The 24,325-nt window shown below is 41.2% G+C and overlaps 1 protein-coding gene across 8 annotated transcripts in view; it reads left to right on the top strand.

Annotated features, from left to right (window-relative positions):
* Window positions 1–24,325, top strand: part of nrxn2b (neurexin 2b) — a 661,557-nt gene that overhangs the window by 71,644 nt on the left and 565,588 nt on the right. For 6 of the 8 annotated variants that reach the window (XM_030429949.1, XM_030429947.1, XM_030429950.1 and 3 more), the window contains exons 2-3: window positions 3,860–3,991; window positions 15,739–17,142. In XM_030429949.1, the coding sequence (XP_030285809.1) occupies window positions 16,431–17,142 (712 nt within the window). In that variant the 5' untranslated portion in view covers window positions 3,860–3,991; window positions 15,739–16,430. Of the gene's footprint in view, window positions 1–3,859; window positions 3,992–15,738; window positions 17,143–24,325 lie in introns of those variants that run through there. The other 2 variants (XM_030429944.1, XM_030429945.1) reach the window with 2 other exon arrangements.

Genomic DNA, 24,325 nt, shown 5'->3' with positions numbered 1-24,325 from the left:
GATGAAAGTGATGGTAGATGAAATTACATCCAGTAACAGTGAAATGGCGATAATAAGGCACATAATCGGCTGTTTTATTATCAGATAAGAGGAGATACAAAGCCTTTTTTTGCAAGCAATTACTCAGGGGAATCATCTTAATTTTGGCTGTGTGACAATGCAATGTTTCTGTAGGTGTCCGCTGCTCGGCCACAGAGGTTGACCTGAATCACAACTCAGCCTAACTGCAAACATGAATTTGCAAAAAGCATGTAAATGTTGTTGTTTTTTCTTTTTTTATTGTAGGGTAGACACTTTTTCACATTGCTACCAGTTGAGCAGTAAAGAGGTTGTGAGTATATGATGGGTAGGTCACGCTAACAAACAGATCCTTAATGTCAAATCTCAAATAGTGCTTCAGTTTTCCCGGCATCAGATGACGGAAAAACAGAAAAGTCAGCGAAAATGCACAGTGCAAAGTCATGTGAAGGTTTTTATTTTAAAGCCACTGGTCGGGAGCCCCAAACACACGCAGATAAGCATACTGGATTGCCCATCGCCTGTGTGACAAACTACATCACTCTCAGGCTAACGTGAACATCAGCTTACATAAACAAACAAACACACCTGAGCTAACATCCACACCTCCTCTTTTTATGGATGGATTTTACAAGGTCATAGTCGGTGGATTTTGTATTGATCAGCCGAACCGCTGTCTTTTAGCCTTTGCGCTTGGTTTTGGTAGTAAATCCTGAAGCACTGAGTGGTTTCAATTGGCCTCAGAGGCAGCCGGTGTAATATTATTTTATTCCAGGGGGTCATAATTTATCCTGTCTATAATATCCCCACCGAGGCTGTTGGGAGGAGGATGCAGTTTGTCTTGCGTGTTCAGGTTGGCTGCTCAAAGAACCCCTGCGTTTTCTCGGTGCGCTTTTTCCAAAGGACAGCGAGCATTAGCAGTGCTTACATAATCCAATCCTTTTTTTCTCAACTGCAGTTCCCCCCCAATCCAGCCTGTGTCTCCTCTTCTCCGTCTTCTGCATAACCTACTTCTGCCCAGGGGCTTGCAAATACGTGCATTTTCCATCCCCTTTTTCACAGCTCCTTGTGCGTGCGTTTGTGTCTACACGTGTATGTGCACACACAAAGCTGTGTGTCACCTCATATCTTTTCAAACCAAATTCTTGCCACTTTTTTTTTGTTCTGAGTCACAAAGCGGCACCGCATGCCTGTGCATGTTCCTGCTCCCTCAGATTTAGAGCTGAACTAAAGGAGACCTGAATCAATGTTTTCAGAGCCGCGTCGGTTCCCGTTTTCATCAGTTATTCTTAGTTACCTTCCTCTTTCCTCCTCAAAAGAGGAAAGGGAGCTGGAGAGAGATGGACCTGATACCACTGACTACAAGCGAGAGGAGCCGGAAGAGATGTCTTTTGTGAGACCCTGCTTTCAACTGTATTGCTCAGATCAATATGCCATCATAGGAAATGCACTGAGTGAACTGAGAGGCCAATAATGAGCTCAGCGAGTCTACAAGGTCTGGGAAATTAAACACATTGCTCACCTGCTGCAGATATCGGTAGGCCTTGACTCTTAGTAATCATATCTGAGCCCTAATGTCAATGGAAATCGCTAAGCTGGAACGTTGAGAAAAATATCCAGACCCCAGTTTATTACTTTATTCAGTCCCCAGGTCTCCAGCGTGCTTGTGCTTCTTTTGATTCCTCTGAAATGCAACACTACAACCCTCCATTAGCTTCAGCTGGGATATTGAACTGTCAATTCCATTTTGAAAATCTGCAACTGTTGTGATATCCTCTCAAAGTTTTACCTTTTTTCGGCTTCCACCCACTCAGCTTACAAGGTATGAAGTCTAAAAGCCAATAAACATTAAAGAGGTTGGTTATAATTACAGGATTGCCTTTAATAAGACTTGTCACTAATTGTATTTTCATGATGGCTGCAGACAGTCAGTTAGGGCGCAGATTTTCGTTGACGCAAACTTAATCAACGAATTTGATTAAAACTTCCAATTTCATTATTCCCTCCTTGACACCTCCTTGCCTGAATTAAACATTTTGGTATTTGAACGCAGCATTTTAGATCCTTTTACACCACACTTCCATTATAGTGATGAGTGTCATTGTGTTTTAATTGTGGTCACATTACAGACCTTCCCGCAGCCCTCAGTCTTCGGTCTCCGGTTCCACACACCAGCCCTTTTCACTGGTTGGACAGGTGGCTTATGGGTAAATGGAAGCTCAGGGAGGTTGGGGAGGTTGGCTTTTTAAAATATAGGGCAGCCTCCCTAATAAGGTGCAAATATCAGGCCTGTGTCATAAGCGTAGCAAATTGCTTTTTGACAGTATATTTAAGATGGTAATCGACTGTCATTTACCACATCCAATTCCCTCCGAATTGCTACATGTGCCTCAGCGCCCCACCCTCTCCCGCTCTATCTCGCTTCCCTTTTCTTTCTATCTGCTGTCTCTTTCATTTTTCCTGTTTGATTCTTCCGTAAGTCATTGGTGGCGAGAGGGCAGGGCCTTCCCAACACACGCACGCACGCATGCACGCACGCATACTTCAGGATTGAAATCAGAAATCCCGCAATTGTTGTGGGCTTCAGGAGAACGTCATTTGACAGAATCGTGGCTTCGGTCCCTCGGTAACAGTGCACGCTGTTTGCGCCACTATAAAATGTGTTCAAACAATTAAACCATTAGAAAATATTTTTAATTTTGGAAACATGTTCCCCCTCTTGAAATTCATTTTCCTACCAACTTCCATTCTAATCGGCGGTGTTCTCATGAAAAAAAGGACCTGCTGTCCTCTTATCCATCGGCTGACTGCTGCTGAAATGCTGTTTGTCATTGGCCACTCAGGAAATGAGCTCTAATTGCACCTGCCATCACCACAATTAATATGCAGAAAAGATAAGACGGATACACAGCTGCTAATGCCCCCCCAATGCCCCACGTCAATTTATAACGTAATGGTAGCCTTTAAAATGCAAATACAGGTTCCTGTATACACCGGCAAGATCCATACAGGTCTAAGAACATTTTGTAAAAATGGGATTAACAAATTAAAAGCATGTAATCTGTCCTCGCAAAAGAGAAGATGAGTAACCACACAAACAGTGGCCCATGAGGGAGACACGGCAATAAAGGGCAGAAGTCTGACTGATATGGAAATAGCAGCGGATTTGCCTCTGACTCTGAGCAAGTTTTTCATAGACCTTGGCAAGGAAATAAATGTTCTTCTATGTCACATTATGTGGCGGAGTACAGATTATTTACATCATATCCATGAGGCGTTTTGAGTGAGCGGTTTGCACTCAAATCCGCGTTTAGGAAAGACACAGTTGGGTTTTTGTATGTGTCTTTGTTACTCACCCAGCTTGCCGACAAATGTTGTCTGGTCTTTTAGGTGTTCCTGAATACTTGAGCTAAACGGCACGAATAATCCCTTCAAAAAGAGGGTCTATCGATCATTAGAAAATGTGCAGATTTTGAAATAAACAATCTTTTTTAAGGTCAGTACTCATTTCTCGTCTCCATTTGCAGCGTAATAAATGTATCCTTAGATAAACGGAGATTTGAAATGTCACCACGATGTCTCTTTTAGCCAATATGAGGCACAGCAAAAAACAAGTGACTGCTGCTGAGTGAATGTCCCATAGTCTAGAATGTGGTTGGTGGGGATTTACGAAGATGGTGAGCAAGCAGACATCTGCACATGCACTGCGTGGCCAGATGACTGGACAAAGCCTCACTTTCTTCTTTCTCTCCTCGTCCGACCCATCTCTGTCTTTCTCATGTCCTGTCTCACTCTATCACTTCCACCTCCCCCCGCTCTCTCTCCATCTCTCTCCTCCCAGATAAGGCCAGTAAAGCTGCAGGCTGCTGGGCTGGTTAATTGGAACGGGAGAGTCTCGAGGCCTGGCCAGTGAGCCTTGTGCTTCCTACCAAAACATCTCCAGGCACCAAGACAGCCACACGCATGCTGCCGGGTACAAACACACACACACACACACACACACAAACTTAATCGCCCCCAGCAAACATTTTACATTTCACGCATGCAAAGCAACTTAGAACGGGTGGACAGGTAGGGGTTCAGTATCTCACTCAAGGAGAGTGGAGGAAAACAGCACTTACAGTTATCTAAACTTGTAATATACTGTAAGCATATGTAGATGCCGAGGGCTGCATATGATTGCACACTCACACGTATCATCTTTGGCACAAATTGGTGCAACTGTATGTGCAAATATACCATCGGCAAACACACAGACGCAATAATTTACCCCTCCAGATATTGAAGGTGCAGCTATTTTCACACTCTACACTCCGGTGGCGCACACTGATATTTATGTGGGAACACTATCAACCCCACACAAGAAGGTAACATGACAGAGCTTAACCCGGGGCGCAAACAAAACAACGAGGGATTCTGCTTAGTATGCACGCAGGATGGATTCATTTTGAGTTGCACTGTCACCGCTTGCCGCACCGGCAGTCTGCAAGCTCTTACGCTTCTGAAAGGTTGGAACTGGGTGGAACAAAAGTGGGATGGTGATGGATGACTGGATAAACCAAGAAAGGGAGTTAAAGAGTGTGAGGATGGAGAGCCGTGATGGGAAATGAGGGGCATTATGAGGAGGTTAGTGTCAAACAGGGAGGAAAAAGGAGGATGAAAGGACAAACGAAAGAGGTATTTAGTGCTTGGATGAACAGGCACCCATACGCTGATATTACAGTATGTGTGTAGAAAAAGTTTCTGTGAGTCTCTCTCTCCTTTGGTACATCACACTGCAGTATGATGAGGTTTGCTGACGGCACGCAGATCTAATGCTTGTGCGTGTTGTGCATGTGATGCCGCATGATTGCGTCTCAAGCAGCATTGCAGGCTAAGTGTCACTGACGTCCTCATTCTGTTTGTACTTTATTTATAACCCTCATTCTGAGACCCCCCCCCCCCCCCCCACCCCACCACCCCCACCCCCACTCTCCCTTTGTCAGCCATTTTGTTGGCTTTATCAAGAATGTAATAATGCCTTCGTGAGTGACTTGCCAACACCAAGAGGTCTGCCTCTGTTGCCACTGGCTTACGTGATGCAGCATGTGAGGCTCTGTGTGCCTTCATGTGTCCATTTCTGTCATTTTTGTGAGCTGTTTTTATGGGGAGGCTGTTTGTCAGCATTGACACTCAGAGATGCAAACCCACTGTGTCTAGTGTCTGTAACTCATCTCTTAACTAGCCAGGCTACTTGGAAAAAAAAAAGTTCTGCCGCATCGTCTCCCCTTTAATATTTCCAGCTAGTGGTTATTCAGGACAAAAATGTAGCTACATGTTGTTAACTGTTTGGCCTATTTCTAATCTTTGACATACATCTAGGGCTTGGCGATATGGAAAAACTTCTTATCACGATTATTTTTTCACGTCAGTCGTATATAAACGTTTCTGAACCTTAAAGGTCCCTTTTACTCCTGAGTGAGATTTGATGATATCACAAGGTTAGTTTTGGTTTAAATATATATATATATATATATTTATAATTTTTTTTCTGTCTGAATTGACCATGAACATTACTGTATTTGAAATCAATGAAAAGGATATATATATAATAAATGCTGCATTGTGCCTGCTTTAGAGGATGGCCTTTGGAGGATGCTGCTTTCCACTTTGCAGTGCACCCTTCTACGCTTCTTTCAGCCTTAAAATTGCCGAATTATATTCACTCTTTATAGCCTTGGTCTGTGTCCATTAAGGTGTCTTCTTCGGTAACACTGTTGCTCGAGTCACCATTTTCTGTCCCCATTTTCTCTTTTATCTCACTCCCAATACTGACATACTGATGTGCACGACTTCACTATCCCAAACATTAGGCTTATTCAAGATTAAATGCTTCTTGGCTGGATAGTGGACGAGACCAGGCGGCAACAGGGGGCAAAGCTGAAAAGCTGCGATCAAGTTAGACAGTTTTCTAGTGACCATCAGTTTGTACAGGAAGTCTCAGACAGTGACGGTCCTAGCTTGCATGATGCCCTGGGCAAACCCCTTTATAGCCTGTTAAAACATTACACAGGCAATCTGTGATTTCTTTTCATGGATCAACCACCATTTTACAGAAAATGGAGTTTGTGCCCAACCTCCATTTTACATAAATTCTCACATATCTGAACCAACACACTGTACGATCAGGTGACAGCCAGGCATTTGCAGTCAGTAGAAAGCAACTGCAGTGCCTGTTTCCAGAAACTGCAGCCGCCTTGATCCCGTGAGATAATCATTGCCCACATGTGCATGACGGGATCAAGTTGGACACAAATCTTACTGGCATGCATTGATAGATGCCACACAGGACTGGCTGATCTCTGACCTATTAACACATGTGCTGCTGCCGGCTGCTTCTCCAACTGTGCTGTGTGTGTCAACATAACATGACGTGGTTGTAACTCTATTCCAGCCACATTTGGCTCAGCACGGCGCTATTCTCATTATCATTGGCTGTTCGTGTTGACTGTCAAATCATGGATGGAATGAGTTAAATCGACATTAACGGCCATGTCTTATATTTCTATCTAGGAAAAGTTATTTTGGTGATAATTATCTTTATCGCTCAGCCCTAACTACATCCCCTTGACGCTGTTCTCAAACTCACTCTCTATGACTGCCCATTTTTTTTCACCCTCACTACATTTGAGCTTGCTGAATTGATTTACTCTCGATGAATTCACCCTGTCAAGGTGTCACGACAATAAGAGCAACAAGGAGTCCTGCTAAAGTCACTATTAATCTGGCTGTTACAGAGATAACCGGAAGGCTAAAGCCCTTGATCTGTTTCATTAGCATCCCCTCATCAGGGCTAAATGCAGTTAGCACTAACAGCCAGGGCTAGTCACCAGCGGCTTACAGCTGATGAGGCTGATCAAAGGCAGTTGTCTGATGTAGAATAAAGGCCTGCTCACCTCTGTGTTAGCTCACGTGGTTGACTTGACAAGGAGGACTATGTCATGGAGCTCAGCTTTCAACACACTGATCAGTTCATTTTTTTTTCTTTTTCTCTCAGCTTTAAAGTACTGTCTTTGAAATGTAGGTTTGTTCTTTGTTAGTCTTTGCAATTCCTCTTTCCCTCAATCCCTGACTCATAAGTCTGTCGCTTCATCCTAGAGGTACATTACACCGATGTTCCATAGTCAGAAAGTTGTGTCTTGCTCTTATTAGTAGCTTTCTAGTAGGAAAGATGAACGGCAACAGTCTTGTAGAATGAAACTCATACACAATATCTCAACCTAGAAATCTGACATAAAATCCAGATGGTGGCACAGACTGTAATTGGCACATGATTCAGAAAATATTGACCTTATATGAATCTACTTTGGCTAGCATGAATGCTTTGAAGCCTCAAAGCTTCTACCTTTGCCATGGTAATCATAATTTGATTGGTTATGTCACGGGTAAAAGCTTTTCAACAGTTAAGACTACCATGCTGCAGAGACTGGAGTTACTCCGTTGAGCGAGCGGACCTGTGTGTCAAATAGAATCAGCAGATATTGTCCAAGTTGCCACAAACATCACATCAGCACTAAAAACTGTATTTCATGTTATGATGGTTACATTTTGCAATGTATTCAAGGTTCACAAAGATGCCGGGTGAAATTTGTTTGGGTAACATGCTATAAAAGAACAGTGACAAAGTAATATTACACATTACTAAAAGTATTTCTTTCATAGTTTTAGTAACTGTCCACTAACACGTTACCATCTGAAAGTGTTTATCTTGCCAGTGTGCCTCTTTCATCAATGTACCACCAGAAAAAAAAATCCCCCTGAGGAAGAATTGCATTGGTGGAATGCCATTTCCCATTATAAATACCAATTAAGTCGAAATGTGGTGCAACATTTTCGAGCTTCATGTAATGCCCATAGTGCTGTTTGTTAACTATTTGCATTCAAGTTGTGGTTATATATTCAAAACAAAAAATGGGACAGTTTCTATCACATTTTGTTGCTGCGTGTTGGCACTGCAACCTGTCAGCAGGTTAGAGTTCAAATAAATAAGACTTGTTTTTTTGTGACTTATCATGATACTTAAGATAATAAAATGAAAATTTACACTGATTGTAATTGACAGTGAAAGGACCATTATCTCACCAACAGTTCTGCGCAACACACAGGTGCAAAAAATACATGAATCATAAACATACATACATAACATGGCCGAGGCACCATTGGCTGAATCAACACTTCTCTATATATAATTATCGTGTTCCAATTTATGGAAGAAGGTGAGGACCTAAATGCAGACAACACACAGGAGGTTGGATTAAGAAACTTTAGGCAAGCTTTCTTCACCCAAAGCAGAATGACAAACAAAAAAATAAGAGTCCAGGCAGACCAAACCAAAAAAAGACCAAAACAGAGTAGCAACCTGAAGGGCTACAACAAAATACAATTCAATGAAAAAACACAAGGAACAAAAAACAGAAACATACGAGGGGACACTGGAGAAGATACTGGAGATGACGCGGGTGGGAAACACAGGGTGACATCACAAGGGAAGACGGAACGAACTGACAAAGATATGAGGGAGAACAAAGACTAAATGAGAACAAAAACACACCAGCTAACGAAACGAAGGGACGAGGAACAGATGGAATGAGGCGGGAAAAGGGCATGTGAGGGAAGGAACGGAAAAACTCTGGAAGGAGGGAAAAACACATAGAGGGAGGAACTGAAAAGCTACACGTGACACATGAGGGCACAACTTCACAAGAAAACAGGAAATACAAGAGCACAAAAACCGGGATCATGATAGATTAATTATTACATTAGGTAATATATCTTAGTTTGTATTCATTATCCCAAATCATTTGTTGTTTGTTTGCGTGTGTGCAAAGGTAGAGTCAACAGTTGTTTGTTTAATCATTTTCAGAATGGATGGATCAGATTTGAAATGCTTTTGCAAATAAACTCCACACATATGTATATAACCATATATAGATAGGTTAGAGGCCATTTTTTAAATGTATTTTGCACAAAGGTATCAAATTCGAACCGTTCCTGCGTTTATATCCCTCTGCAGTTTCTCATTTCACTAGTGTATGTGTTTACTCATGGGTCCAAGTTTCTGTGGAGGACTACACTTCTCCTGTCAAGTCTGTTTTTCTATAAGTCTAGATAGAATTAAAACGTTGCCTTGAAAGTGGTTAATAAATGTTAATAAATGAGGCCCCTGTTCTCCAAAGGTGCGTCTTCAATAGACACAATATCACAACAACAATTTAATCTTCTTTGCTTTGATTGCCCGCTATGAAACAATAACTAACTAACTAACAATTATTTTATATTACTCGATTAATATTGCAACACATTTACCCAAAATAACATTTTAAAATGTGTCACTTATATTTCAATATTTTATTCAGCCATCTTCAATCATCAACAAACAAATATGACAAATTATGCCTGCAGGGAATTATTCCCAACAAAACCATCCTGGCTGTTTACTGTTATTTTTAATCCAACGATGAGGACAAAGAGTCACTTGTAGGACTAGCATGCCAGAAGCTTAACAACATAGCAGCTTCATCTTTTGGCAAACCAATCAGCGGGGGTTCAAAACACGTCACAGACATGGACCATGGAATGACTCCCACACTGCCGCACCAACATGTGGCTTTTGGCAGCACCGCCTGATCCAATGTCAATCCAGCTGTCCCAGGATGCTTCCGCAAAAGCTTGAGCATGGCTGTAGTACTACTAACATCCTTCTCGTCAACACACATATTTAAGTTGATAACACTGATTGAGCTGACGTGCTGCACCAGCCCCTTGTATTGTTGTAAAGTAAAGTATTACTTCCAGATGAAAGTAATTAGTAATATGTGACACATTATATTTTGGAGGCAACTTGCCCAATACTTTTCAGGACAGACATATAAATTGCCTATCAGTAATTAGCCGTACACAATTTTAAATAGTAAAATTGCACTTGGTTACTAACAGTTTGTTATTGGCTAGGTGATATCAAGTATCCTTGTCTTTATCCTAGGAGTATAGATGCAAGGAAAGAATCTTGCATTGTTTTGTTCTTGCTCACTGGTATTGCCAAAGATATCCATGGTAAAACACAAAGGTTTACAGCTTCTGTTATAAGTGTCTGACTTCTAAACCTTCCACTTTTCTTATCTCCCCTTCTTACCTTCATCTACAATTTTAGAAATGTCTTGGCACCAGCCTTCTCTTCCCATGTTTCTCTTTTCAAAGTCCTCTCCTATCACTCCTTCTTTTTTTTTTTTTCTCCATCTTGACCAGGAATATCAAAAGTGGCTCAGCGTGCCTCTCTGGTTAATTAGAGCACAGCAGCGGCAGCAGCAGCCTCATGCTGACGGATGGTACACTGCTGGGCTTCTCACAGGCCAGGATTAATGGCTCCTGCATGACCAGGATATGGGAGTGTGTGTGTGTGTGTGTGTGTGTGTGTCTGCTTGTTTGCATGTTGAAGAAGTGTGTATAATGCATGCATAGGTATATTTGTGCACAGGAAAACGATTTGCATGTGCAAATATTTGTGTGAGCTACACCTCTATTATCCTTTGTCTAGATTATTGTACTGTATAAATATTTCATATGCTTGAACCGTTTTTATTGCACTTGAAAAGTGTTTCTGTGTCTATTTACAATTCTAAATAAGCTGTTCTCCCTTACGAGGGCTACGGAAAAAAAAAAAAAAAAGAAAAAATCACAAGCCTGAACTCTGTGTAGCACTGGTGGGCAGTGAGGTATTCAAGCCAGACTTAATCTGATTGTCTATGAGAGGAGTGTTTGTGTAAGAAGGTAGATGAAAGCCTGGCACAGCTTCACACAACAGGTGTAGTCTGGTCTGTGGGGAATCTGAAGACCTTGGGCCAAGGCAGAGCTCTGCAGGAGACAGATTAAACACCCAAACTCACACAAACTGTACATGCTATGGCCAACTGAACTGCAAACCAAAATTTACAGTACAGTTCATGACCGCCATTGGAAAATGCAAAATGTTGTATTTTCACCGTTGTCAATACTTCCGTTTATTTTCCCCAGTTTACTGTATTCTCGTCTCTCTGCTAATTCCTGCTTAGATCAGCTTCTATGGGTATGAAAGCCATTATACTGGTCAATTTAACATAACTCTCTGTCGTGGCAATTATTGAGTATTTACAGTTGGAGCATTCATCATGGACACATTTGTGCGCGCCACATTAAAAAAAGAGCTAACTCTGAGGTATTCTTTGTTGCTGTCGACAACATCCACACATTGTCACATTGAGAGAAAATAATTAACAAATAAATGGGACAGTTTCCACTGCAGTACTGATGTAGCCACAGACTCTTAAACAGTTGGAGAAGAGCTTCTGTCAAAATCGTGCCAACATTCCCCATGGAATGATGTCAGAGGAAATGGGTCGGTGGTGGCTCACATGATCGTGCAGCCATCCTGAAGGTTGCAGAGCTTTGCTTGGACAAGAAGTCAGGTCAGGATGTATAAGGCTGGTTACAGATTGGTCTTTCAGTCAAGTTTCCCAGCTCTGCTGCAGCTTAGCCAAGCACTGTGAGCTAGAAAGTTGTTCTTTTTCTTGAGGAAAGAATTGAGGCAGATGGATGTCATGCTCGTAGTTAGGGAAAATGGCAGGTTATTTTTGGATTTGAAACTGGACCGAAGCTGGGTGGTACATGTCATTTGTAAAACAATGCCTCAGCCAAATGCTTTTGATGACACATTGTTGACTGCAACTGTGACAAAAATCATAATATCAAATGCAGGCATAAATATAGACACGCACCAGCATGCAATGCACACACTCCAGATGAACACTGCACTGTCACACACGGACAATTGCTTTTGCTGAATGCATCCAGCTGCCCACACAACTAGAATCAATCACAACCACACACACACACACACACACACACACACACACACACACACACACACAAACAGTACAACCCTTGGAGCTCTAGTTATCTCTTGAGGCTTGTTATGTTTCCTCAGTGTCCTTGGGATTTAATAGTACCATCAGGCAAGCCTGCCAATACCCCGTATTAACTAGCAAGACCATGCATGCTGGATAATCTGAAACTCAACCTAGTAAACCCTCATAAACACATCATTGTGTTGTTGTGAAAAGGGGCAGGAAAATGCTGCTTCTGTCTGTAGTGGTAGAGAGTCCCCAACCAGACAGAAATAACTCAATGAATATTCAATTTGGCTAGGGAATATTCCAAAACTATTTACCCATAAGGGACATAGATGTGATTAAAAGAATGGTTGATTAAACAAGCGTAAGCTCTCAAATTGTTCTCAAATTGCGATTCCTTTATTCCCACAGTGTTCATTGGTTTTATCGTGGTTTTTTTGGCGTTTATAATCGCAACCTAAACAAGACCATGATCTGTTAGGTAGGTGGCTTACGTTTGTATAAAACCGCAGGCTGTATGCTCTTAATGTCGAATAGATAGTCTGCATATTTGTGAGAAGCTTTTCCTCCAGTATATTCAGGTTTACTTTTAGGATGGCTGTTTCTTCTCCCAGCTGCTGTGAATCATGTGAATCGAGCCTGTTAACCAACAGTAGCATACATACGTGTATATGCTAGTGTGTGTGCAAAAAGAGACAAGCGTGTGCCAACATGCTCTGTCACTTAGAGACCAAAATAAACCAGCTTAGTTTTTTATCACTCCTAGAGGCATGTTTTGGCCTGACGCATATTGGAAGACATTTTGTCTGACAGCATCTCACATTTAACAACAGACTGTCATACAGTATGTCATGTGTTCTTTACCCATGATGTGTACACATGAGATTTTGTGAAGAGAAAAGTGGGTATCATGAAGAATAACACATACTGTTTAAACAGTGGCACTCATCTTTAGTGAGGGACATGTATTTGTTCCTCGGCTGCTGGAACCTTCTGCATTGCCTTTATGCAGTCCTCGGTCCCATCAACATCAACTTTGACTGTATATGAAAAAATGCACTGATATCAAACTCATGAGGACGGTTATTCATCATCTTGCTGAATAACAGGTGGGATGAGAGCAGTGAAATACTAATTCAGTGAAGAAAATATTAATGAGATGACCTGCAGCGATCAAACTCCATTGATTGTTTAAAACTGCTGACTTGGTGACAGGATCAGTTAGTATCTTATCTTAATTTATGTTCTGTGTTGTGCTAGACATGGGCAAATTCATACGGTAAAATAGTCTGGCATAAAGCAGCCGTCCTCCTGATAAATCCTGAGATCCTGCACATATTTCTTTCAGAAGATAATAGTTTGATTTTGATTTCCATGGAGAATTTCGACATAGACAGTGACAAAAAACAAAACAAACTAAAACAGCCTCTCAAATCATAACGTCCGTTTTGAACTCAGAATAATACGTCTTTTTAATAACAGGAAACAGACTGCACCATTGACTTCAGACCAGCCTTTTGTTGATCTATGGCAGACTCACTTTCTGCTGCCTCAATATGGTAATCAGTGCCATCAGTGGGCCTGATCACACCTCACTTGAAGACCAACAGGCCCCAAGAGTGCTAGGCATGAAAACGACAACTAGCTATGACACTTGCGCTGTGCTTTGCCTTGCTCTAAGTGTTGAATAGAGCCTTTAGGGTTATTTTGCCTTCAGAAACACAAAAACTGTAGGTCAGGAAGCCACACATTCTACACAGACAGCAGATCACATCTCCAGCTGAATTTTTTTGAATTTGGCTAGTAGGACAGTGATAAAACATGGCAGCCAGTGTTTTTTCTTTGCTTTTTTAAAATCTGTTATGTACCAGTTGAGATGCATCACCAGATCTATGCTGCTGCAAGCAGCTGTTGTACCTCATCACCAACAATGTGTTGATTTCTATTAAAGTGAGAAGTGAGAGAACACTAATTGAAAATGCTGTTTGTCATCAAAACCCACCCGTTTCTTAGAATGTTATTATTTTTGCATTCTAGGACAGGGGTGTGAACAAGGGGGGGGCCCAATTGTTAAAAAATGCGCGTTAAAGCGCCCTCCTGGGAGCCAAAACGCGAGTGCCCTATTGGTTGGCAAAACCAGTAAACTACCCCCATGCCTGGTTAAAACATGATAAACTGCCCTCTTGGGTGGCAAAAACGCATGCTAAAGTGCCCTCTTGGGAGTTAAAATGTGTGCTAAATGCCCCCTTGGTTGGCAAAACACACTAAATTGCCCCCTTGGTTGGTTAAAACATAATAAACTGCCCTCTTGTGTGGCAAAAACGCAAGCTAAAGTGCCCTCTTGGGAGCCAAAATGCACGCTAAAGTGCCCTCTTGGGAGCCAAAATGCACGCTGAAGTGCCCTCTTGGGAGCCAAACGCACGCTAAAGTGCCCTCTTGAGAGACAAAATGGGTGCTAAAGAGCCCTCTTGGGAGCCAAAACGCGTGCTAAAATGCCCTTCTTTTCGCCCCTGCCCTTCAAAAAGTCTCTCCACACCACTGTTCTAGGATGAAGCAGCAAATAACAACATCACCCTTTTGTCACAACTGCTGGATCGCCTAAAATATCACTTAATAAAAGGCCATCATGTGTGTTTATATATGCAGTCTATGTGAAACGATACAGTGTCCATTTTGGTCAGTTGCCTATGCAAATGTTCTCCCAACCTGAGACACAGGAATGTCAAGCATGATTTGTTACTGTACTTCTGATTTTCCGACTACATTCTCAAAAATTCTATCTGAAGGAAGCATTACCTTCTCTTCCTTGCCAATATAAACATCACCCAGAAAACAATAGCCCTAATATTATTTGTGTTCCTCCCTCTTCTGTTTCTCACAGCTCTATCTGTCCCCTCTGTCCTCCCTCATCTTTCTCCATTGACGTTAAGCCTCGCCCCTCTGAGATCATGATTGTTCAGCCTTTTTTTTTCTCTCTCCCTCTTTTTGTCTGTGTTTCCAACACATTTCTCACACTCCCTCTGCTGCTTGTAAGCTAGCGTCATCGCTGTTGTCACTGTGAAGCCAGGCAGGATAGCCTCGCCTTAATTGTAGACTGTCTGATGGAAATTAAATCGCTCTCCAGAAATAATGGCTACGGATTAGGCTGAGCCCCAGGGTCAAGACCTGCTATTTAGATAGCTATTGACTCTGTAACAACCCGCTCTGAATTACATTTGATGTAATGATGTGTGCGTTTGAATATGCATGTCCATAGTGTGTGAGCACCACACTGGAAGGGTATGATTTATCAAATTTACTCTATTGCTGATTGGCCAGAAAGTGTGTGTGGGTGACAGCTCCCTTCGCTGCACAGAAACTATTATGTTAAGGTTCAGTACATTGCTTGACGTATCTATTGACTTGACAGAAAGGGAACAGATGTAATAAGACAGCCATATTGCCCAGACCCCGCCGGGAAGTATGGAGCCATGCAAAACTCAGAAAGCTTGTTTATTGCTTAGCTTTATACAAATTCTTTTTTTCTTTTTTTTCTTTTTTTTTTTGATGCGTCAGCTTTCAACTGAAGAGAGCATAGGGCTTTTTATATATAGTGCATGAATCATGTCTAAAACTGCAGGCGAAAGCAAACTAAAGTAGCAAAGTAAATGAAAGATAAAAGAAATGAAATAACATGTAAAAACCTCACAACACTATCGAGAGAGTTCTGTAACTGCTGTCTGACTAAACTTATGAAATGCACTGGAACATGTTTGAACGCAACTTACAGTTATTGTTTTTTGTGTGCTTCTTCCAGATCCCCCCCTGCCACCATAATGACGGGATCCATATCTGTGTAAGGCTTTGGTCCTTAAGTTTCAGGAGAAGAATGGGTTTACGCTGAAGCCATGAAAGCATTGTATGCTCCAACAGACACCAGCCAGCTCTGATACCCGTCCACTCCACGGCTCCCTCTCTCTGTTGCTGATTTTATTCCGCTTGCACTCCCCTTAAAGAAAGATCGCAATCGGATAACTCTTCCCCCAAGCATTTGGCGGTGGCTCAGATTTCCTAGAAATTGCACTGAGATCTGGATTCTAGAGAAGAAGATTCTATTTCGGTCCAGGATAGACCAATAGGCTTTTGAAGAAACGGCCGTATTGAAATTAGCATACCCCCCCCCTTTTACTCTCCCGCTATTCCTCATTCCTTTCCTCCAAGTCCCAGAGGCACCAACTGATGGAGAGACGAAGGAGAGAGTCAGGATAAGGACAAGAATTAGAGCATCAGAGAGAAGAGTAAAAAACTGCTGATTCGCCAGGAAAATTGGAGTAGGGCCTCTGCAAGGATTACTTTACTCAGTGAGCTTTTTATTCCAGTTAAGTGACATTTAATTATTGTTGTTTGAATTGGAAAACTGTTAGCCACAGTGAAGCTAGGCTTTACTACTGTGGTTCAATAGACCTCTACCACATCAGTTAGTGAAGGGGTAACTTGTAAAATTTGAGCATGACAAGGGGGTTAAGATTCCTTTGTTGGCCCCTGTGGCCTCTGGCCCTCTTCAGCCTGCTCACTACAGTGAGGATGCTGGAATTCGGTGGGGCGCCTGGCCAGTGGGCACGCTACGGACGCTGGGAAGCTGGATCAGTGGGCGAGCTTAGCTTCAGTCTCAAGACCAACATCAGCAAAGCCTTGGTACTCTACCTAGATGATGGTGGAAACTGTGACTTCTTGGAGCTGCTGATCTCTGGTGGGCGCCTTCAGCTGCGCTTTGCCATCCACTGTGCCGAGCCAGCCACTTTGCACATGGAGACAGGGGTTAGTGATGACCGCTGGCACATGGTCCTGCTCACACGCAACTTCCGTGAGACCCTCCTGATGGTCGATGGTGAGACAAAAGTGGCTGAGGTCAAGTCCAAGAGGAAGGAAATGGCAGTTGTCAGTGACCTGTTTGTGGGTGGGATCCCACCTGATGTGCGCCTCTCTGCTTTGACGTCTAGTACAGTGAAGTATGAACCACCCTTCCAGGGTTTGATCTCCAACCTGAAGGTGGGGGAGATGCCTCCCACTTTGTTGAATAGCCAGGGCATTCAGAGTGACCTGGAGTACCTCTGCACCAAACAGAACCCGTGCTTCAATGGAGGGTTTTGCTCTATTCAGTATGGAGAAGTTCACTGTGACTGCACTCACACCCGCTTCAAGGGAAAGTACTGCAAGGAAGGTAAGGAACCATCATACTTTATCCGCTCTACCCTGATTTCATGACATTGTTCCTGCGCAATACTTGCGACTGGCAGAGTATGGTACCCCTTGGCATGAAAAAGCTAACATAAATTAGTTGGTGGTGATGATATCCTGTGTTTTCTTGGTTGCTAATTTTTTTAATTTGTCCATGAGATGTTGGAGATTTGTCCATTGAGGTCTTTTTTTGGTCACTTTGTAGTAGGGACTGACCAACTATTGGCCTGACTGATCATTGTATTTTATATTCAGCACTGAAATACTTAAGTACAACTAATTTAAAATTGCACTTCAGTTATAATACTGAAGTAAATAGTAGTAGGTTATATTCTATAATTTATTATTTCAAAATTTGTTAAGATTATCATTTCTACTGCACATGTACTGTATATTGGTCTGACTATTGGTTCAGTCTCCTTCATTACTAAGAATTGGTATTAGGCCCTGAAAAACCATATCAATTAGTCCCTACTTGGGGCAATTCATTCTCCTAAGCGGGCAGTGCTTTAAGAGATGCTGGATAGTAGCATGAGTTGTACAGTTCTGATGTGTATAAATTATTCTAAAATAGCCTCGTCTTGACCTTTCCTAAGCCTTTTGCAGAGGAGTCACAAGTGACTCATTAATTTGGTGTGAGGCAGTGTGGTTACTGTGCTCTAGTAATGTATAATAGTTGATGTGTAGACCCACTGAAGGCTAAGAAGGAGTGTGAGGGGCTTTTTCAAAAGCCTACTCAAGGCAAGCATTTTTCTGGTTTCAGTCTTTTGTCCAGACAGCCTCTAAGCAGTGTCTTTGCTTTAAAGATTGAGTTCGTGCAGAAAAAACCCCATAAAAATACAAACATTCTTAGGGATTATGAGACTCATACAAGTTGTATAAATGGCACACTTTGAATTCGACTGTGGAAAAAAAAAGGTGCAAAAAAAACAATACTTAACATCAGAAAGGCTAAATGGCTCCACATATTCACATTCTTTCTTTCTTTCTTTCTTTCTTTCTTCCTCCTTCCATCCTCCCTTCCTTCCTTACTTCCTTCCATCCATCCATCCATCCATCCTTCCATCCTTCCATCCACCTATTGTCTCTGGCATACACCCTGCTCTTGCCTTCATTTGCTCTTGGGATGTGCTCCTGTGCTGTCAGCTCATGTCAAACTCTGTTCTGTTTTACACCTCTGGCTCCCTTCACTGACACATCCCATTTCCATATCTATGTTTCTTTCCCTCTCTTTCACAGTCATCCATCTCTCCATTTCTCTTTGTCCTGTAGCATTTCCTTCACTCGCCTCCTACCTTCTCTTCTCTCAAGGCTATCTGGGCTTTCCATCTCTCTCTTCACCTCCCTCCCCACTCCCTGTCTCTCCAGAGTTCACTCCCTTACTCCACTTATCTCTCTTTCACCTTTACCCACTGTCAGCACTTCCAACTCTTGCCTCCCGTCCATCTGCACTTATCTCCCTCCTCTCTTTCTTTCAAACGGTCTGCATCTCCGCATCTTGCTTGTGAATTATCTCGCTCCGTATGCGGCCATCAGAAATTGCTTGCTCTGTCTTGATAATTCATAATGGTGGGGAAAAGCCCTTCATCCGCCATTATCTCCATATTTTGCTGTTATAATATGTACTATTAATATTGCATCACACCCCTCCATAATAATCAATACATTCAGTAGCTCCTACCTTGTCCTGTGTGATGAAATGACTTGTAATTACTGTATCTTCAAAAGGCAGATAACTGCTTTGCCTGCAGTTATGTGCCACTTGTTTGAAGTCTTACATTTTTGTGGCACCCACAGATAAGCTTTGACAGCGCTGAAAAGGAAATCAACCCAAACAAATATTTTGTACAAATTCTTGTTGCTTTTCATAGATCTGAAGCAATATGAATAAAATCAGCGTGCAGCCATGATTTAGATCAAAGCCCCTTGATGTAGAAAGACTAGTACAGTCTTTAAAAGCTTGAGAAGCTGTATTGTTATGTATTTTGCTCTTGCTAAAGAAGCCCAACAAAGGCAAAGTCCTTCATTTCTTGTGGTTGAATTATTGCTAGTCCAAGACCCTATAGCACAGCAAATGATGCCACTGCTGGATCGCCATGTAGGTCTGACAGTCTGTCTCTCTCTTTCTTACAGTCTCTCACATATTTCTCAGTTCCTTTAATTCTTTAAGCCTTTTTCTCCCTCTTTCTGTGTGCTCTGTGTCAGATTGCTGTGTGGTTGCTGGAAGCAGATACCGCTGCCTGGCTCTTGGCTAAATTGAGAGCAGAATACCAATGCAGTGCTAAAGTGACTGCAGGAAACATTTGTCCTTTTGAAATGGAGAGAGAAAGAGAGAGAGAGAGAGAGAGAGAGAGAGAGAGAGAGAGAGAGCGAGAGAGAGATAGTAAGATAGAGGCTGAGAATAGAGACAGAGGTTAAGGAGGAGTGAAACAAGAACAAGATGAAATCGGGCTGATCAGCAGTGAGAAATGTAGAAGAGAGAAAGACAGCATGCAGATATTCATTTGCTCAGTGTTAATTTATTTTCAGAGATGTTCTTTAGTTTGAGGACCGTTAATTGGGTCATTATGGCTGACTGCCAGTGCAGCGGTGTATTTATTCCTTTAAACTAACACATGGGTGGAAATGTAAAGGTCTCACTCTCTCCCTTTTAGTTGGTTTTAAGACACTTTAGATGTCTGCGCTAACAGACATGGCTATGTCTCGCCGTGTTAGCTCTGTGGTTAAGGGGCAATGTCAAAGGGAAGCGTATTTTGAAAGGGCTGCTGCCTGCTCACTTCAGAGATGAAGAATGCAAGAATTTCATTGGAACATTTTTAATGATGAGATGTGGCACTTGCAATATATTCATGCATCTTGTTCTGGATGATTCATGATCTGCTACTTAATCACTTAGGCATTTAACTGATGCTCTTCACAGAGATTTACAGCCGGTAGAATATGCTTTCTACAGAAAAAATAAATAAATTCTAGACCATTTAAACTAAAAACAACACAAAAAGGAAATGTAGTACAACGATCTCAGTTGTGTACATTGCTTTCATAGTAATGCAATAACAATTGTAAGGTCCCTCCTTAGGGTGATATCTATACAACGATGAAAAAACGAACAATAAAGGGTAGGTTGAACGATGTTTTAGAAAAAGATGTATAAAAATCACCACTTACTGCAAGTGGTATCCACCCACGCAGATTGTGTTTGTTTATGTTCGAGGTTTTGACATATCAGCCTACCTGTATGTTTCTGCCCCAATACAGTGGAGAAAGGAGTGAACAATTTGAAATCTGTCTACCATCAGAGGTTTTGCCAAATACTGGATTTCAGTTCATTTATGCCTTGTTATTTTCTTTTCTTTTGACTTTCCAGAAAATCTGTTTTGACATAACAATTCAAAACCATATTAAGCCCTTTTTTGTTGTTGTTTCCTGGAATCTAATTCATGTTGCTTTTTAAAATGTACCTCTTTGATTTGGTCGAACTGACATTTTAAGAGGCATAACCTTTAAATTCCGAAAAGCTGCAAAACATACATAGAGGTCAAAAGCACTTATTTTAAGAGAACAGTAATAATGCCAATATTGAGCTATATACAAGTACTGGAACAGTCATAGGTCAAAGGTAGATTTGATTAACTTTCCAAGTAGAAACATTTCAGGATATGACTGTTAGTAATAGTTAAATTGAAATTAGGGATGTAAATAATAGCAAATTGATATTTTGTTGCGATATTTGTCTGACATTGATCCATCAATTCAAACATGAGCATGTATCCAGTATGGCTGCCACTCAGAACAGCGGCTCATAGCAGAGAGACTGTTTTCGTGAGAAGACAACAAAACAGCCTCATTCAAATGTGGGTGGAAAGGAAGCACCTGGGATGTGAATCACCCCAATAATAGCTAATAGGCTTCTATAGGAAATACGTAAATAAATAAACTGATGTGATTCATGGACACCATCTTATTATACAAAAATGTTGGGCAAGTGAAGGGTACCTATCCTTCAAAGAGAGCTAAAGAAAAGAGAACAGAGGCCAAATGTTGATGGGTAAAAAAATGACACAGATCCTATTGTGGAGTTTCTTATAGATATGTTCCTGGATTAAAGATAACATTACGTCATGATATTCAGCATTATTTCAGCATTATTTCCTTGATGAAAACAAGGGGGAAAAAAAACAATTACAGTAATACATCACCAGTCAAAATGACATCAAAAGCTGATGGACAGAATTGGCTCGGTCTGAAGTTTACTCTAATTGGCAACCGGTAGAATGTGATCCCCAAATGTACTGGAAACAGATGTTACACACTCAAGTCAACTGCAGAATAGTAGTATCTTTACTTCTGAGAAAGGGATGAAAATGACTGACGCTGAATGAAGTTTTGATTATAAAAAAAATGAAATCCAGTTTTCTAAGGCCAATATTATAATAAACATCAAGTACAACTTCAACATTATTAGCAGTTGCTATGACAAGAAAGATTGGAGTGATTGTAGAAATTGTTGGTCTTCTCTCTGCTGCTGTATGCTCATGAATACAACGCTTCGGAAGTGACAGGCTTTGATGTACACATTAGAGTTCGACACAAAGAAGTTGCTTTCAAGTCCGCCTGAAGCAGAGATGGGAAGAGCCAAACTTAACCATGTGATCTTAACCATGCTGTGCTGCATCAATCTCAGAGAATGAACATTCAACTAGCACTCTTTCACAGCGTGAAGTGCAGTTTAGACAAATGATTGCAATAGAAGCTTTTGGCCAAGTTCTGATATAATACGAAGATATTGTCATCTCGACTTTGGAATTTGAACTGGTGAATGTCAGTGCAGAAGTGGAATCAGCAAAATAAGAATATTCAATAAGACAGCTCAGGTTTTGAAAATTAAGAAGGTTGTGCCATCTTATCTTTTTTTTTTTCTTCATCTCCAGTTGCATTCACTTGAATATCAGGGTTCTCACTTAGCCGTTAGCGACCTTCATTCATGTCTGGCACTGACAGGCTCATTTACACTAATGTTGTCTGGGTGAATTGGAAGGTTGTTCAGGCAGTGTTGAGGTTTAAGGTGACATCACGCAGTCATCCTGATGTATTTTTGTATGTTTTAAATTTAACTGTTACTTAAAAAGCACATCTATCTATCTATCTATCTATCTATCTATCTGTCTATCTATATATCTATCTATCTATCTATCTATCTATCTATCTATCTATCTATCTATCTATCTATCTATCTATCTATCTATCTATCTATCCATCCATCCATCTATCTATCTACATGTATGTGCACCGCCCATGCCATAATTGGAGATTGTGTCCCCATTACGTTGCATTTTGAAGTAGTTATAGGCAGGCCTTTTTCCATTAGGGGTTGTAATTAAAGCCGCTATGCGCCTCTGTGGCCCATTGTTTTTATAATTGATGCTGACCCTGCCTTTGTTCTCTGTCGACCCCGGAACGCTAGCGCAGGGCAAGGCAGCCACAAGCTTTCAATTCAGGATAATTAGAGGTTAAATTAATCTGTTGAAATGACTGCTGTGATATTAATACATTGATTTACACAACAAACTGTGAATGGTCTTTCAGGTTACAATGAGGCTGGATTTGCACCTGACTTTAAAGCGATTTGCCTTGCAGTTTCTTTGTTTGTTTTGTTTTTTATTCTAATTGCTGTTAAGGTTCCGTATGCAGCTGACTTGGCAGACTGAAGTTGTTAGAAATTGTTCATGCACAGAAGCAAATCACTTCATTAAAATTCATTCAATTTAACAAATTAATTGAGCTAAAGAGACATTTCATAAATGTTTCCTCATGGGATTTTTTTTTTCTTAGGAGAAACTGGACTTTAGAATAAAAATGTGCCTTAGAATGAGCATGTATTGAATTTATTGATCTCTGACGCCATTTCACAATATCAATTTATAAATGCACTGGGCAGTCAATTGAATTACTCTCTCATTGATTTTAGGAGGTCAGCTGCTATGAGTTTCCAATGTGACTGAGAATTATTCAGTTCCGTAGCTGAATGTTTTACAAGCAGTTTGTAACTGGTTATGAAAAATAATACTGATGTCTCTAAATGACCCACATAATATAAATGTATTCTTAATGCCTGCCATCCCTCCATATCTGGTAGCTTTAGCCTAGGTGTATGAATGGTACTAAAAGTTTACTTTGTTTCACCATCATTATATCAAAGTTAACAATCTTACATATAACCACAAATGGATACATGACCTAATTACTATGCATCAAGCAAATCAAGAAAGAACTTGAAGGGCACTCAGTAGAGTCCATACCTCCGCCAAGGTCCAGAGGTCCTCTTTAATTCAGTCAGATCTCATCCAAGATCAAATTTGATAGTCCTGTGTCACGCCAAATTATTTTTACATTCTTAATGGCTTAACCATAATTGAAGCCTTTTTGACATTTTTTGTATTTTTTACTAAGTCAATGCATTATACCTAGAAACATTTATAGAAATGTTTAAAGACACCCTTACTTGCCATGTTAAAGGAGTGTTTATGTTATCCTACTGACAAACCAACCAACCGACGAATAAACATGTGTGAAAACACAACCTCCTTGGCGGTGGTAAATCAGACAATGATAAAGATAATTAAGAAGAATTCCATGGCTTTCCCTTACTTTGAGGATGAAACAAGTGGGTGGTGCTCACACTGATTTTATCCACAGAGGCGGCTAGAATCAACGGTAATTGAAAGTAAAGACTAATTTAACAGGCATAAAAGTCTGTGTTCCACCACCTCCTCTCGTTAAACCTTAAACCTAGCTTCACTGATGTGTGTCCAAAATGAGCTCTGTTGTGAGCCATGACCCGACTGGGTCCAGGTGTACACCTGCATATCATTGCAATGAGAAGTTGAATCACTTAAAGTCAATGAGGACGAGATTGTTCAGGGGCGTAAAATTACTCTTTAAAAACACATATTTCGTTGAATTCGAAAGGCTCGTCTCCTCGTCATCGAGCCTTGCAGCTATGTTTTTCACCCTTCTATCTCACATGCCTCTGATTAAACAGATGTGTTTCTAATTAGAAGAGCTATCTAGCCATGCCCCATTAATGACTTTCATTTTACTTCAATCTATACACATGTGTATTTTTACATTTTTCATGCTATGTGTGAAAATATAGTGATTGAGCC

This window comes from Sparus aurata, chromosome 10, assembly GCF_900880675.1.
Source record: "Sparus aurata chromosome 10, fSpaAur1.1, whole genome shotgun sequence".
In the NCBI taxonomy this organism is placed as follows: domain Eukaryota; kingdom Metazoa; phylum Chordata; class Actinopteri; order Spariformes; family Sparidae; genus Sparus; species Sparus aurata.
The sequence above is the reverse complement of the archived record's forward strand: the minus strand, read 5'-3'. Positions and strand labels throughout refer to the sequence as shown.